This window comes from Delphinapterus leucas, chromosome 4, assembly GCF_059928025.1.
Source record: "Delphinapterus leucas isolate spDelLeu-1000000601 "Yukka" chromosome 4, BTC_Dleu_Yukka2, whole genome shotgun sequence".
Classification (NCBI taxonomy): Eukaryota; Metazoa; Chordata; class Mammalia; order Artiodactyla; family Monodontidae; genus Delphinapterus; species Delphinapterus leucas.
This window is the reverse complement of record NC_143132.1, coordinates 58,887,621-58,902,211: the sequence shown is the minus strand read 5'-3', so window position 1 is coordinate 58,902,211 and position 14,591 is coordinate 58,887,621. Positions and strand designations below refer to the sequence as shown.

At 36.4% G+C, this 14,591-nt stretch overlaps 1 protein-coding gene across 1 annotated transcript in view; it reads left to right on the top strand.

Annotated features, from left to right (window-relative positions):
- SLC9C1 (solute carrier family 9 member C1) overlaps nt 1–14,591 on the top strand; it is an 84,976-nt gene that overhangs the window by 45,401 nt on the left and 24,984 nt on the right. The window contains exons 10-14 of the mRNA XM_030760700.2: nt 380–461; nt 2,886–3,052; nt 4,923–5,048; nt 8,466–8,560; nt 11,864–11,983. Of these exons, the coding sequence (XP_030616560.2) occupies nt 380–461; nt 2,886–3,052; nt 4,923–5,048; nt 8,466–8,560; nt 11,864–11,983 (590 nt within the window). The remainder of the gene's footprint in view (nt 1–379; nt 462–2,885; nt 3,053–4,922; nt 5,049–8,465; nt 8,561–11,863; nt 11,984–14,591) is intronic.

Here is a 14,591-nt window from a genome sequence, read left to right as displayed (position 1 = left end):
TTGAGCAGAGAACTGTGTGGCTGTGTACATGGAGGTGTGTATGGTGGATGAGAATTGGTGAAGCACAGGTATATTTCCAGGGCTCAAGAAATGCAGTAATGGAATTTAAGAACAAGTATTTTCTCCTAATGTCTTCATATGTACATAAATATTTGTCAAACCATGTGTCCTGATTTTTGGTTTGGTTCCAGAAATGTGAATGAAGCACATGCAAGAAGATAGAGAATCCCCAGAGTACTTTCATCATGTCTGACATCCAAATTCCCCTCTGCCATGAGTATCTATTGACATAGTACATCCTAGCTTAATTTACATTGGTAAATATAGAGTATATTATATGACATTGCGATGAAAACTTACTTTTTTTTTTCTATTCCAGATATTATTTCATGGAGTGTTAGTATCCTTAATTAGCCTGATTGTCAATAGATTTATTTTGCCAATGGCAGTTACTAAACTCGGTAAGCCCTGCAAATTCATATTCTGAGTGAAGAGAAAAATATTCCCAACATGCTAAAGAATTGTTAATAATGAAGAAAGAAGCCATATAAATACAAATCAATGGTGTCTAATTGAAGAGGAAATTGGATCTCTATGTAAAGTCATATGAATTGTTTAGGCCAATAAGCTTGTTAGGCCAATAAGCAATAATCTTGTACCCCAGTGTTCATTGAAGCACTATTTACAATAGCCAGGACATGGAAACAACCTAAATGTCCAACGATAGATGAATAAATAAAGAAGATGTGGTACATATATACAATGGAATATTGCTCAGCCATAAAAAAGGAATGAAATTGGGTCATTTGTAGAGATGAGGATGGATGTAGAGTCTGTCATACAGAGCCAGAAAGAGAAAGAGCCAGAAAGAGAAAAACAAATATCGTATATTATTAACACGTATATGTGAAATCTAGAAAAATGGTACAGATGAACCTATTTGTAGGGCAGGAATAGAGATGTAGACATAGAGAACGGACATGTGGACACACAGGGGGAAGGGAGGGGTACAACGAATTGGGAGATTAGGTTTGACATAAATACACTACCATGTGTAAAATAGATAGCTAGTGGGAACCTGCTGTATAGCACAGGGAGCTCAGCTCCATGCTCTGTGATGACCTAGATGGGTGGGATGGGGGGCAGGGTGGGAGGGAGGTCCAAGAGGGAGGGGATATAGGTATATATATAGCTGATTCACTTCATCGTACAGCAGAAACTAGCATAACATTGTAAAGCAATTTTACTCCAATTAAAAAAAAAGATTACTTATTTACATTAGTCCAGTTTAAGTAAAATTATACAATAAGTTTATTCAGTTATTTGACAAACTTTTTGTTAAGAGCCTCTTATATGCCAGTCACTATTCTGATAGTGATACATTATGAAGACAAAAAAGATTTCTGAGTTGATGGAGCTTATGTTGGAGAGAGGAGAAACAGGCAGTAAACAAGTCAAATAAGGTAATATCAGAGAGCCATTTTTGTATAAAAATAAACAAACCACATATAAATAAAATAGAAAACACAACAGGTAATAGATTCCTGAGGAAATTAGAAAATGAGTGTGTTCAAGGAAAGAAGGTAAGGTGCTGGGACCTTCGAGAACAATGCCAATAGTGAAGGAAGTTCAGATGGGAGAGGTAGGGAAAGAGTTAGATAATGAAGGACCTTGAATTTTAAGATTTTATTCTAAGGGATAAATGGATTTCTTGGTTGGTTTTAAGCAAGTAAGTGTAATTTTATGAATAAGGTCCTTAAAAAGACAACTCTCGTTCTGTGGATAGCTGATTGGGAGCTATGAAGAGAATAGAAGCAGAAATACCAGTTTTAGGAGGCAACTGCATTATACAATATGACTGTTTCAATTCCCTACTTTTTAACAATTGATAAATTGAAATCTAAAGAGTTAAAATTTCTCGTCTAAGGTCACATGGCTTGATAACGACAGTTAAAGAACTAAAAACAAATTGCTCTAATGTTTTTAATCCATTGTATTCTTAACTGCTTTATCACCCTTTCTTGTTACACGCAGAGTTTTCATTCATATGGCATTTTGTAACCAATCTTAAATTTCATCTTTATGGATAATATTGCACCTTCATCCTCATATTTGCAACAAAATCTTTTCTTCCATTTACTTTTTTTGTTTTCTGAACCTTAACATAGTAAAATGGAAAAAGCAGATTAAAGAGGTAAAATTTTTCAATTTATCAGATGTTCTACTTAGTAGCTAAATAAACCTAAAATTCTTATTGTGGAGCGTCTGTTTACTTGCACTGAGAGCAGTGAACGTTTGCTCATGGAACATTACTGCTTTCCAAAGAAACTTCTATGGCTCAGAAAAAGGGAATTTGTGTCTGGTAGTAAGATTCCTTCAAACATTGAGGTCTGGAGATATATATACATACACACACACACACACACACACACACACACACAGAGTTAATCCTTGATCAACATGAATTTAAACTACGCCAATCCACTTATAAGTGGATGTGAATTTTTTTAATTAAAAAAAATTAATATGTACTTCAGTATAACACAAACCTGCTTATTGAATCTGAGGATGCACAACCATGGATATGAATGGCCAACTATAAAGTTATATGCGTGGAGGGTTGGCACCCCTGACTCCCATATTGTTCAAGAGTCAAATGTATACATCTGGAGATAAATAAATATATATCATAAATACTTATATATATGACCTTATGTATAGGTGGGAAATATATGTATATATCTACACATACACTGTGTACATATATGTATATCTATACCTGCTGCATATATCTCCTACACATCTATATGTATATATGTATATTTTATATATATCATTAAAATGATGATGTCTACTATTTATAAAATGTGTTCTTTGTATCAAAGGTCTTCATGATGTCACATCAACAAAGTATAAATCACTGTATTATACATTTCAACACTTTCAAGAACTAACCATATCTGCAGCCTCTGCACTCAAATTTGACAAAGATCTTGCTAATGCAGATTGGAACATGGTTGAGAAAGCAATTATACTGCAAAACCCATATGCAGTAAGCAAGTAATATCTTTTGTTTATTCCTTCAAAGTGGATATGATTGCCCTTAAATAAGTATAAATGTTATAAATATTAATTCACAATTCTTAGGGATTTTTGTGACCACTATGGGGCAAAGTAGAACTGACAACCCCTTTGAGTATAGCTAGTATGTATTGTAGATTCAAAAGAAGGACTAGTGTATTGGAGCTGCCTTTAAAAGGCAGCGTAGGGCTTCCCTGGTGGCGCAGTGGTTGAGAGTCCGCCTGCTGATACAGGGTACACAGGTTCGTGCCCCGGTCTGGGAGGATCCCACATGCCGCGGAGCGGCTGGGCCCGTGAGCCATGGCCACTGAGCCTGCGCGTCCGGAGCCTGTGCTCCGCAACGGGAGAGGCCATAACAGTGAGAGGCCCGTGTACCGCGAAAAAAAAAAAAAAAAATATATATATATATATATATAACTTTGTAATATAAAATAGAATTCAAAGCCAGTGTCATACGATTAGATGTGGTGAAATGTCACCTCCTGCTTCTGAGATATGCTTTAGAATCTCCATGTTCAGACTTCTAATTCATATATGAGTTCATAATTCATTAGCAGTCATGAATGCCACAAGGAGAAATAATAAAAGTTGTCCTGGTGTCTGCTCAATGCTTCTTCTGTGTTGCCATCTCCTATATTAAGTCCAATTTTCATTGCAATGTTTTTCTGCATCAAACAATATGAGGGGTCAACTTCTATGACTGTAGACATAAGATAATTGGTTGCTATGAAATAGGATTTCTAAAACTCCATTTAAAATCCTCTAACAGGTGCTTGAAGCTCCAGGTGGGGGCTCAGAATCAAGCCTTGTGTCTGCAGTAATATTGCCAGGATTTCTGGATAAGAAAAGTACCAAGTCAAATCTAAGGATTTTTTATAGTAGCTCCCAATATCTGATTGTGGCCTTTTGTTAATCTGGCTGCATCAGAATCACTGGGAAAGCTTATTAAAAAATACGGATTGATTTCCCAGCCTCTACCCAGGAGATTCTGATGCAGATGGTCTGAGGAGGGTCCCAGGAATATATATTTTTAATCCATTTACCCAGCTAATTCTAATGCAAAGTCAGGGTTGAGGTCACCACTCTGGTATTTGATCTGTTTCAGAAGGCAGATAATTAAACAACTACATTCTCCTCTTTATGATGCTGACATGAAGGATATTCTAGTGTTATAGATAGAACATTGGCTTTAGACTCAGAGAATCTGGGTTCATATCCTAGCTTTATCACTTAATAGATGCTTTATGATCTTTATATAAACCTTTTATTTTATCTAAGCTTCAACTTTTTTTCATCTATAAAATGGAGTTATCCATATACCCATTTCCTAACAGCCATGTTCACTTTTTATTCTACCTTAAGTGATTAGTTTAAAGCAGTGGTTGTCACACTTTAGCTGTAGCAGAATCATGGAATGGGTTTGTAAAAACACAGATTGCTGTCCCATCTCTCCACAGTCTCTGATTCAGCAGGTCTATGGTGGGGTTTGAGAATGTGCATTTCTAACAATACCCAGGTGATGCTGCTGGTGCTGGGGAACCACACTTTCAGAACCAATGGTTTAAAGTGTGATCAGCAATGTAGTAGCTTTCATAAACTTTTACCAACGCCATGCAAAGGTAAAAATATGATATAACTCCTTCCCCCCAAAACTGGCAATTATGTTACCTTCTAGATGACTGTGCAAACGATGAGAAAACTCATCTGAACATTTTTCTGTATCTAGCAAAATTTCTATACTTTTTAAAACCAAAATGGTATGTGAATTGCTTGAGGTTTATGCTAAACAATGTGTTAATGTTCATGTATTATTTTTTGGTTTTGATTTGTGTTCTATTTAGTTGGGCCAAGAAGAAAAAACAGAACATCAAAAAGTGAAATGTCTACACTGTAACAAGGAAATAGATGAGACCCTTAACATTGAAGCAATGGAGCTGGCCAAGAGGCGTCTCCTGTCAGCACAAATAGTTAGTATGTTATTATACGCTTTTTAAATTTTTGTCCTATCATTTGCAAATATTATTTTACCATTCAGTAGGTTGTCTTTTCATTTTGTCAATGGTCTCCTTTGCTAAGTTTAATTAGGTCCCATTTGTTCATTTTTGCTTTGTTTCCTTTGCCTTAGGAGACAGATCCCAAAAAATATTGCTACGATTTATGTCAAAGAGTGTTCTGCCTATGTTTTCTTCTAGGAGTTTTGTGATTTCCAGTCTTACATTTAGGTCTTTAATTCTGAATTTATTTTGGTTTGTGTTGTGAGAAAATGTTGTAATCTCATTCTCCTACATGTAGCTGTCCAGCTTTCCCAGCACCTCTTATTAAAGAGACTGTCTTTTTCCATTGTAAATTCTTGCCTCCTTTGTCATAGATTAATTGACCATAGGTGCATGGTTTTATTTCTGGGCTCTCAATCCTGTTCCATTGATCTACATGTCTGTTTCTGTGCCAGTACTATACTAAAAAAATTTAAATTAAAAAAATTAAATTATTGGCTAAAATTATACTGAAAAGTTTCTCCCTTGCTTAAGACATCTTGGTTATTCTCACCTGCACAGCTTAATAGATTGTTTACAAAGGCAAAGGGAAGTTTGGCATTGTCTTAGGAATCCACTTGAGTGCAAAGAGAAAAAAGAAAAGGACAAAAAGAAAAAGAAATCCACTCAAATTAGCTTAAGTAGAAGGTGTTTTATTTTGAGGAACTTGGAATTTCACAGATCCCAATGGCAGGAATTACAGCTGAGCTCTACCACCAGATGCGTTATGCAGTCAGTTCCATGACACTGCCTATCTCTGGACCGAACCAGTTTTTCCCGAAAGAATACCACCAAGTCCACTAGTAACTGCAGGTATAGGTTAGTATGTTTTCATATCAAATCTTGGGTAAAAATTAAAGAAATTCTGTAGCACAGCAGCATATAGGACTCTGTGAGGAAATGCTAATAGCCCAGTTACCATTTTCTATCCAGGTCAGAATCTTGACCAGTTGCCATGACTCATCCTCTCAAAATGTTCATGTTGGGCCTTCCTCACTGCCTGTGGAACTGTCATGCATTTCTCTTCTGTTCCATGCATATAGGGTTCTGCTTGCTCTGTCTAACTTGGGAAATGGAAGATCTTTAGGGTATGATTATTCCCTCCTCAGCAATAGTCCTGGCAGACAAGCTGAGTCTCAAAGACAGCTTTCCAAGGACCTAAATAACTTCTTTAAGCAATTGAGGCAGTGCCATGAAGGGTGAACGTATGCCCATATCATGCTTTGTTCCACCAGCAGATTTTATGAGATCATGTCTTTGAGTCACTTCCAGATTTTTAATTTATTTCAGGAAAATATAGTATTCAGGAACCCTTAAAATCAATGCAGGAGACTCCATTTTGAGTCTTGCTTTTATTATTAATATGATATGTGACTCAGAACATATTCTTTTAAGTTATTATTCTCCCCATCTGTAAAAGGGGAAATTATGCTACCTGAATGACCTCTTAGATTCCTTCCACTCATGATAGCCTGTGTTTTCTGCAATATATACTTCCTGTACCTTTTTGATTTATTGCCTTAAACTTTTTTTTCTACTATTATATCTTCATTGATTTTGTGCTGTGTGTTAGGTCTTAATCCAGAAATCTTATTTTTCAAAGTATATTGGATCTCTCTGTTCTATTCTCCAGATCTTCATCTCACCTCATATATTTTTAGTCTTTCTTTGTTCTAGACATATTTTCATGTGTATCTTAGCTTGTTGATTTGATTTCTGCAATCTCAATACTAATGTTCACTGTTCCCAACAGTATTAATTGGTTATTGCAGTTTTCAAAGCTCTGAGAGTTTTAATTTAAATCTCAGCCAGCTCTTGTTAACGGGAGCAATATCTCCTCCACTACTGTATGTTAGAAGAGGGGGACTTCCCTGGTGGTCCAGTGGTTAAGATTCCACGCTCCCGATGCAGGGGTCCCAGGTTTGATCCCTGGTCAGGGAACTAGATCCCGCATGCATGCCTCAACTAAAGATCCCACATGCCACAAGGAAGAACCCACACGCGGCAACGATGATTCTGTGTGCGGCAACTAAGACCCAGAGAAGACAAATAAATTAATTAACTAATTAAAAAAAGAAAGAAGAGGAAGCACAGCATGGTAAGACAGTGGCACAGGAGAGTGGTAAGGAGAGCAGCACAACATAATGGGGGAAAAGAGAGGCAGGCTTTAAATTCAGAAAGAACTGAGTTTCCAATGTGATCTTGAGAAAACTGCTCAACTCCCTGAGGAGCCTCATCTTTCTCATCTATGCAGATTCGTATACCTTCCTCATAAAGCTGTTGCAAGAATTAAATAATTTTCTGTAAAACATAATTATGTTAATTCAATAGTATATTAGAGAGCTCAGAGATGGCAGTTATTGTTAGGAATCAACCATTCTCTAAATTCTTCTTACATTTTGGTGTGAAGGATCACTTAAGAGTTAACATTTTTCTAGTATCTAACTGCTTTGTCACTTATGTTGCTAAGCTTTCGTGAGCTCCATATGACTTTCAGCTTTCTTATTTTCCCCACAAACTACAGTATTTATCTTTGAGGATACTGAAAATATTTTAATTTTACATTATTTTGCAAGTATTTTAATGAAGTTTAAGGAGAAAATGATACTCTATTGAATTCTTTTCATTACTGACAAATAACCTTTTGACATTTCATTCTTAAATTTAGTTCTGTCCCTTTCTAGGATCCTCCAAGAGCAAAACCATGCTTCAATGTCCGTAAATAATTGTGCAGACAGAGTGTCTTCTATGGAACCAGGAATCTTTAGTCATATCACACATCCCAATTTAGGCAGTTGATTCTCAACAATGTTCAGCACACAGAAGCCGAGTGGGCTCTCAGTATATGGACCGAATGAATGAATGTCTGTGTTCTGCACCACAGGAGCAGTTCATTTCATGCTGGGAATAGATTGGAGACAAGAGAGTTCTGTTGTCAAAATATTTGGGGAAGTGGAATTAAATAAAGATATAAATCAGAATCCCTTACTGTAGAATTTCTCAGAGTTTTTAATATTCTAATATGCATTATAAGCTTTTAAGATGGGGTTACTTTGCAACAGTTCCCACACTTATTTGGCTACAGAACTCCACTTATTTTTGAAAACCTAATTAACATCTAGAGGAACCTAGTTTCCTGCATAACCATTTTCATACTACCCAAAACTCAGACCTACCTTCTGTACTGACCTCATGGTCTGGACTCCATAGAAAAAAAGTTTTTTTATATAAAGATACTTGATTATTTGGGGATTTTGACTTCTTTCTCACAGATTATTTTTCCATAAAGAAAATAATATATTGTCCCTGTTACCCATATTATAGAATGATTTGATTCAACATTTCTTTTAGGCAAGCTACCAGAGACAATACAGGAATGAGACTCTGTCCCAGAGTGCAGTCCAGGTGCTGGTAGGTGCAGCAGGAAGCTTTGGTGAGAAAGGAGAGTAAGTATATTTTCAGGAGAAAGCTTCCATCCTAAGCCACTGCATTTAGGAAATTGTGCAAATGAGTTTCTCGCTTTTGTCCGGTAACTTGAGATCATCCAGTATTATGCGTGCAAGCCACTGCCTGCTCTCCACCCCACAACCAGGCCAAATCACCTGCTTCCAGTTTCGCAAACTTGCTCCACTCATTCACACCTCCGTGCATTTGAACCAGCTGCTGCTTCTGACTGAGATGCTCTTCCCTTTCTCCTTTTGCCCACCCCTGCAAAACTAAGCTGTGGTAAACCACTCCTCCTTCTAGGCTACTCAGATACCTCACTGAGGTCAAAGACTTCCTTAGTTCTTCCAGGCATATCTTCCCAATGCACAACCTCTCCTGATATACTCATAATGACTTCTTTAGATGCAAGCCTCCAGAGTCAACAATGAGTTCCTCAAAGTCAGCATGTTAGGGAGTACCCTCAGATCATCCCCTGTGGAGTGGAAGGATGAAGGACGTATGATTGGGCAGAGGACGAGTTAAACTGCAATGCAGTTGTGACAGTGACCACCCAAAACCCAGACATACCTTCTTGTTCTAGATCTCACTTCTGGTACTGAGGACACCAAAATTTCCTGCTCAAGTGGTCCGAAGCTTATTTCTAGGATTGCTTGGGCCTTTTCCCTTATGTCATGATCTTACAAGCAAACTGGGCCCTTGGTGTGCACCCCTCAAAACCTAAGACATGTGCCAGCCTGGTGTCCACTCACATGCACTGGCTTGAGGTACAGTGGGAGATAAAGCTGTGTGTGGGAAGAGAAACAGCCAGACACTAGAGCATGCTCTCACTGCAGTGTGAGTACAGATTTTCAAAGGGTCTAAGGGTTTTCATTTCAAGCCTAGCCATGTAAATCATTATGACATTATCTTTCCATATACGGTGCAAGTCCTCCACCTGCCCTCTTGCTCTAGGGCCCTCAAATGCTTAGGGGACCTGAGCGATGTTAGTGAAGTAGAGGGAGAAGGCTGGGCCGATGTGATCAATTTAAAACAATATGATTCATACTTTAAAGACAGATGCACTATGTACAGTGGAAGTTTTTAAATGAATGAACAAATGACATGCTGAAAAGTAGTATCACTGCATTGTCCAGGAGAGGTTAACATATGTAGAATGCATATAAAACAGTACCTATATAGAGCAATTCAGCCCACCACCTTGATTTTTCCTCTTAAAACCCACGAAGGCAGAAGCAACATATGCCTCTGAGGACACAGAGTAAATGGGGTTAAGGTGTGAAAGGACTCGTAATGGGCAACAAAGGCAAATTTTGAAACATTTATTACATTTTCATTCATACATGCAAGAGATAAATATTGAATACTAATGTGTGCAAAACTATATGCCAGCACTGGGGAATATCAAGATCAGTGAAATGGTGTTCAGATCAGAGAACTTTCTCTTAATTACACTTGTGCTCAGTGCTTACTGCCTTGCTGTGTTGCTTTGGAGTTGATTCCACCATCTGCTGATCATTCCTATCCATAGCCCCACCTGTTGGGGTACCCTGTGGCAAGAAAACAAGTCTAAAGATAAAAACAGTAGGGGGTTAAATAGAGGTACCAGGACCTGTGCTAAGTGCCTGCGTAATTGCCTAAGAAGCAATACTTTGAATACAGCTTATATTTATTGCCCTGTGTCAGACACAGTTTTAAACATATTACATGTATTACCCATTCAATGTCATAAATATCCTATAAGTGCTATTATTATCTTTATTTTGCAGGTGGGGAAAGTGGGGCACAGAGAGATTAAATAATTTACCCAGGGTTATTTAACTAATGAATTACAGAGCACAGGTTCAAAGCTATCCTACCTCACTGTCTAGTTAGAGAGATCATACTCTTTTCCTAAATCAGGTCTAAACAGTGAACATGTTGATATAAAATAGGAACTCAGGAGCCTGAAAAACACAATAATTTGGCCTGTAAAATATCACACACATTGATATCACAGAATTTTAGGATTCATAGGAACGTGTGAAATGATCAAGTCTTAGCTTAGACATTAATTCCTTTAGGAAGGTTTCCTGATTCCCCAAGACTATATTCAACACCCTCCTTTGTGGGTCCAGAGTGTCCTCTTGTTGTCTCTGCAGAACGCTTACTACACTTAACTGCAACTGTTGTTTGCATGTTTTACTCCACTAGTCTTCTGGATTCTTGAGGGTAGAGACCAGTATTTATGGTTTACCCCATGCATTTATCAAGCATAAAAGGTGCTCAATCAAATATTTTAAAAATCAGAAATGAATCAAGTCATATATACATTCATGCTTTTCCATGTAATTACCACATGATTATATTGAATCACAGAGAACGGAATAACTTCCTTCTTTTTAATTATATCAGTATCCCTGTAACAGAGAAATTGCCCAAACTTTAGGGTGAGAACATCATAATCCATAGGAAGAACAAGGCCCACCTTTGTACTTAAGTCACCAATGCCCTTCCATTAAGCTGCATTTTAAGGTAGGGCCTCAGATCCAGGGATGGAGCCCCATCCTCCTGATGAAGACAATGTAAGTATCTGGTCAGCAACAGGTAAGTTCCTCATAAAACCAAGGGAATTTGCTCAGCAAGACCAAATCATAGCACATAGATCTGAACTGCCTCAACAAAAAACCCAGAAGAAACCTACAGGCAGCTTGGGGCAAATGTCTTTTGGCGGTTTATGAGCACCAACTTCTCCAAGTAACCATTTTTACTCTTTCACTTCTCCACTTGTATTTTCCCCATAAACTCCCTGATTACTTGCCCAGAAGGTGCAAGAAAAGAGATGGGCGAATGTGTGAGTTGGGCTGGATGCCTCATATATGCTTTCTCATTTAAGTTTCCCAGGCTGACATAAGTATTTTTACTTCCATTCTGAGAGCAAACAGGTTAATGAGGTAATTTGTTCACTGCCACCCAGATAATGGAGGATCAAACACAAAAACCCACATATATTTGAATCCCAAATATTTGAATCATGGTATGCTTTCTCTCCCTGAAACTTGACTTCTCTATTTTGAACCATTTATCTCCTTTTTTTTTTTTTTTTTTACTCTCTGTTTAATGATGAGTCCCACAATCTAACTTCATAATTATATATCCACCTTCATCTACATCTTCATGACTTGGACCTATGCCCATGAAAGTGTCTCATTTCCTGTCGTCACTGGACAAAATAGTTTTCCTGCCTCCTGACAATACTGCATTAAACTTATCTCAAAAATTTTAAAGCATATTTAAAGGTTCTTCTTCTTTTTTCTTTTTTTTAGATATATGAGTGCAGAGACAATAAAGAATTATTCTGAAAGCAAAAAAATTCTTGTCTTTACTAGAAAAGTATTGCTCAACTGGGTGTATAATACGAAAAAGGAAAAAGGGATCCCATCAAGGTAAGTGCTTTTAAACCTTACTAGAAATGTTATTATAATCATTTGAAATTTCCTTTTATTTATTTTTAAAAATTTATATCCTGAATACTTTGTAAAATATTTTGAGGTGGTTTACAACTAAATTACTTATATACATACAAAAAGTTACTTAAAGAAAAAAAGATATAGTGTAATAACTTTTATTATAGAGGTAAATTTCATACAAGATTAAACATTAACCATTTTTAAGTGTACCATTCAGGGTTATTTAGTATATTCACGTTGGGCAACCATCTCCTCTGTCAAATTCCACAGCATTTTCATTGCCCCAAATGTAAATCCAGTACCCATTAAGCTCTTCATTCTCTCTTCCCCCCCCAGCTCCTGGATAGCACTAGTCTGCTTTCTGTCTCTATGAATTTACCTATTCCAAATGTATTATATAGATAGAATCATATAACATATAGCCTTCGGTTTATGGATTCTTTTTTTTTTAACATCTTTATTGGAGTATAATTGCTTTACAATGGTGCGTTAGTTTCTGCTTTATAAAGAAGTGAATCAGCTATACATATACATATATCCCCATATCTCTTCCCTCTTGCGTTTCCCTCCCTCCCACCCTCCCTATCCCACCCTGGAAGCAACCTAAGTGTCCATCAACAGATGAATGGATAAAGAAGATGTGGCACATATATACAATGAAATATTACTCAGCCATAAAAGGAAACGAAATTGAGTTATTTGTAGTGAGGTGGATGGACCTAGAGTCTGTCATACAGGGTGAAGTAAGTCGGTTTCTGGATTCTTTCACTCAGCATAATGTTTCTTCCACATTGTAGCATGTATCTGTAGCATAAGGTTCATCTACTTTGTAGCATGTATGAATACTTTATTTCTTCTAATGGCTGAATAATAGTCCATTGTACAGACGTGCTGTATTTTCTTTATCCATTCAACGGTTGATGAGTATTTGAGTTGTTCTCAGCTTTTGGCTATTGTAAACAGTGCTGCTATGAACATTTATGTACATGTATTTGTTTGAATTTCTGCTTTCCATCTTTTGGGTATGCACCTAGGAGTAAAACTGCTGGATCATATGAAAATAACATTTATTTAATTTATTTAATTCCTTGAGGAAACACCAAATTGTTTTCCACATCTGCTAGATAATTATGAAATCAGGAAATGTGAGTCCATCCACTTGTTCAAGATTGGTATAGCTATTCAGGGTTCCTTGCAATTCCATATGAATTTTAGGATTAGCTTGTCTATTTATGCACATAAAAAATGTCATTGAGATTTTCTTACGGATTACATTTAGCTTGTAAATTGCTTGAGTAGTATTCCCATCTTAAAATATTAAACTTTCTGATTCATGAACATGGGATGTCTTTTCATTTATTTAGATCTTTAATTCCTGTTAGGAATGTCTTAAAGTTTTCAGTGTACATGTCTTTGGTAAAATTTAATCCTAAATACTTTTATGCTATTTCAAATAAAATTGTGCTTCTGATTTCATTTTTGTAGTGTTTATTTCTAGTGTATAGAAATACAAGTTATTTCTGTATATTGATCTTGTATCTTGAAGCTTTGCTGAATTCATTTATTAGCTCTAGTTGTTTTTTGTGAATTCTCTAGGACTTTCTGTATTTAAGAGCATATCACCTAGGGATAGAGATAATTTTACTTTTTCCTTTCCAACTGGGATGTCTTTTATTTCTTTTCTTAGATTCAAGAGAGGTCTCCCTCTTCTCAATAGGAGTATCAGTAAATACCAAATGGATATTTTTGTACTATGGTTCTTTTAAAACCTTCAATAGTGACTTAGGCTACAACTTTCTGAGTACTTACTTCTGTTGATGTAACAAAGAAATGGAGATTTGAAAAACTAGGATTTATAGTCGTCTACCTTTTAGGCTGTCTCTTATGTATCACTCATCTCAGAGTAGGTAGTACAGATTCTGGAGTCAGATGGCTTAGTTTAGAATCCTAGTCTTTATCATTTATTAGTTGGATAAGTTTTACAGGTCTCAGTTTTCTCATTTGAAAAACGGATAAAGTAATATCGATGTCATATTCTGGAGACTGATATATGTAAAGCATTTGGCAAAATAACTGGCATATAGTAGGTACTAGTATATGCTAGTTGGGTTCACCTCTGCCTACATTATGAGATTGTTGTAAAGATTACATAAATAGTGTGTGTAGAAGCACTTAGTCCAGAGACTAGCACTAAGTAAGCACTTAAATGTTAGCATTTATTACTGTGCTAAATAAAAATTGAGTTCTCTAACCAGTGGATGAAGTCACTATCAAAGATGAACAAAGACACAAGGAAATAAATAATCGTGAGAGTGAATCAGCAGAAATAACGGCAGATTTATATCCCTAAGACTTCAGTTATTAAATTATCCAATATGGACTATAAGTATTAATGAAATGTTGAAGTTAGTAAGTGATGGAGTCACAAACATGAACAAGGCCAATCACCAAAAGAAGATTTATATAATGAAAATGAAAAAATATACAATTTATATATAAATTATATAACATGGAAAATATATATATAATAGTTTCTACCACCTTTTCATTGCTTCCAAGGTAATTACCCAGGTCAGGTCTCAAC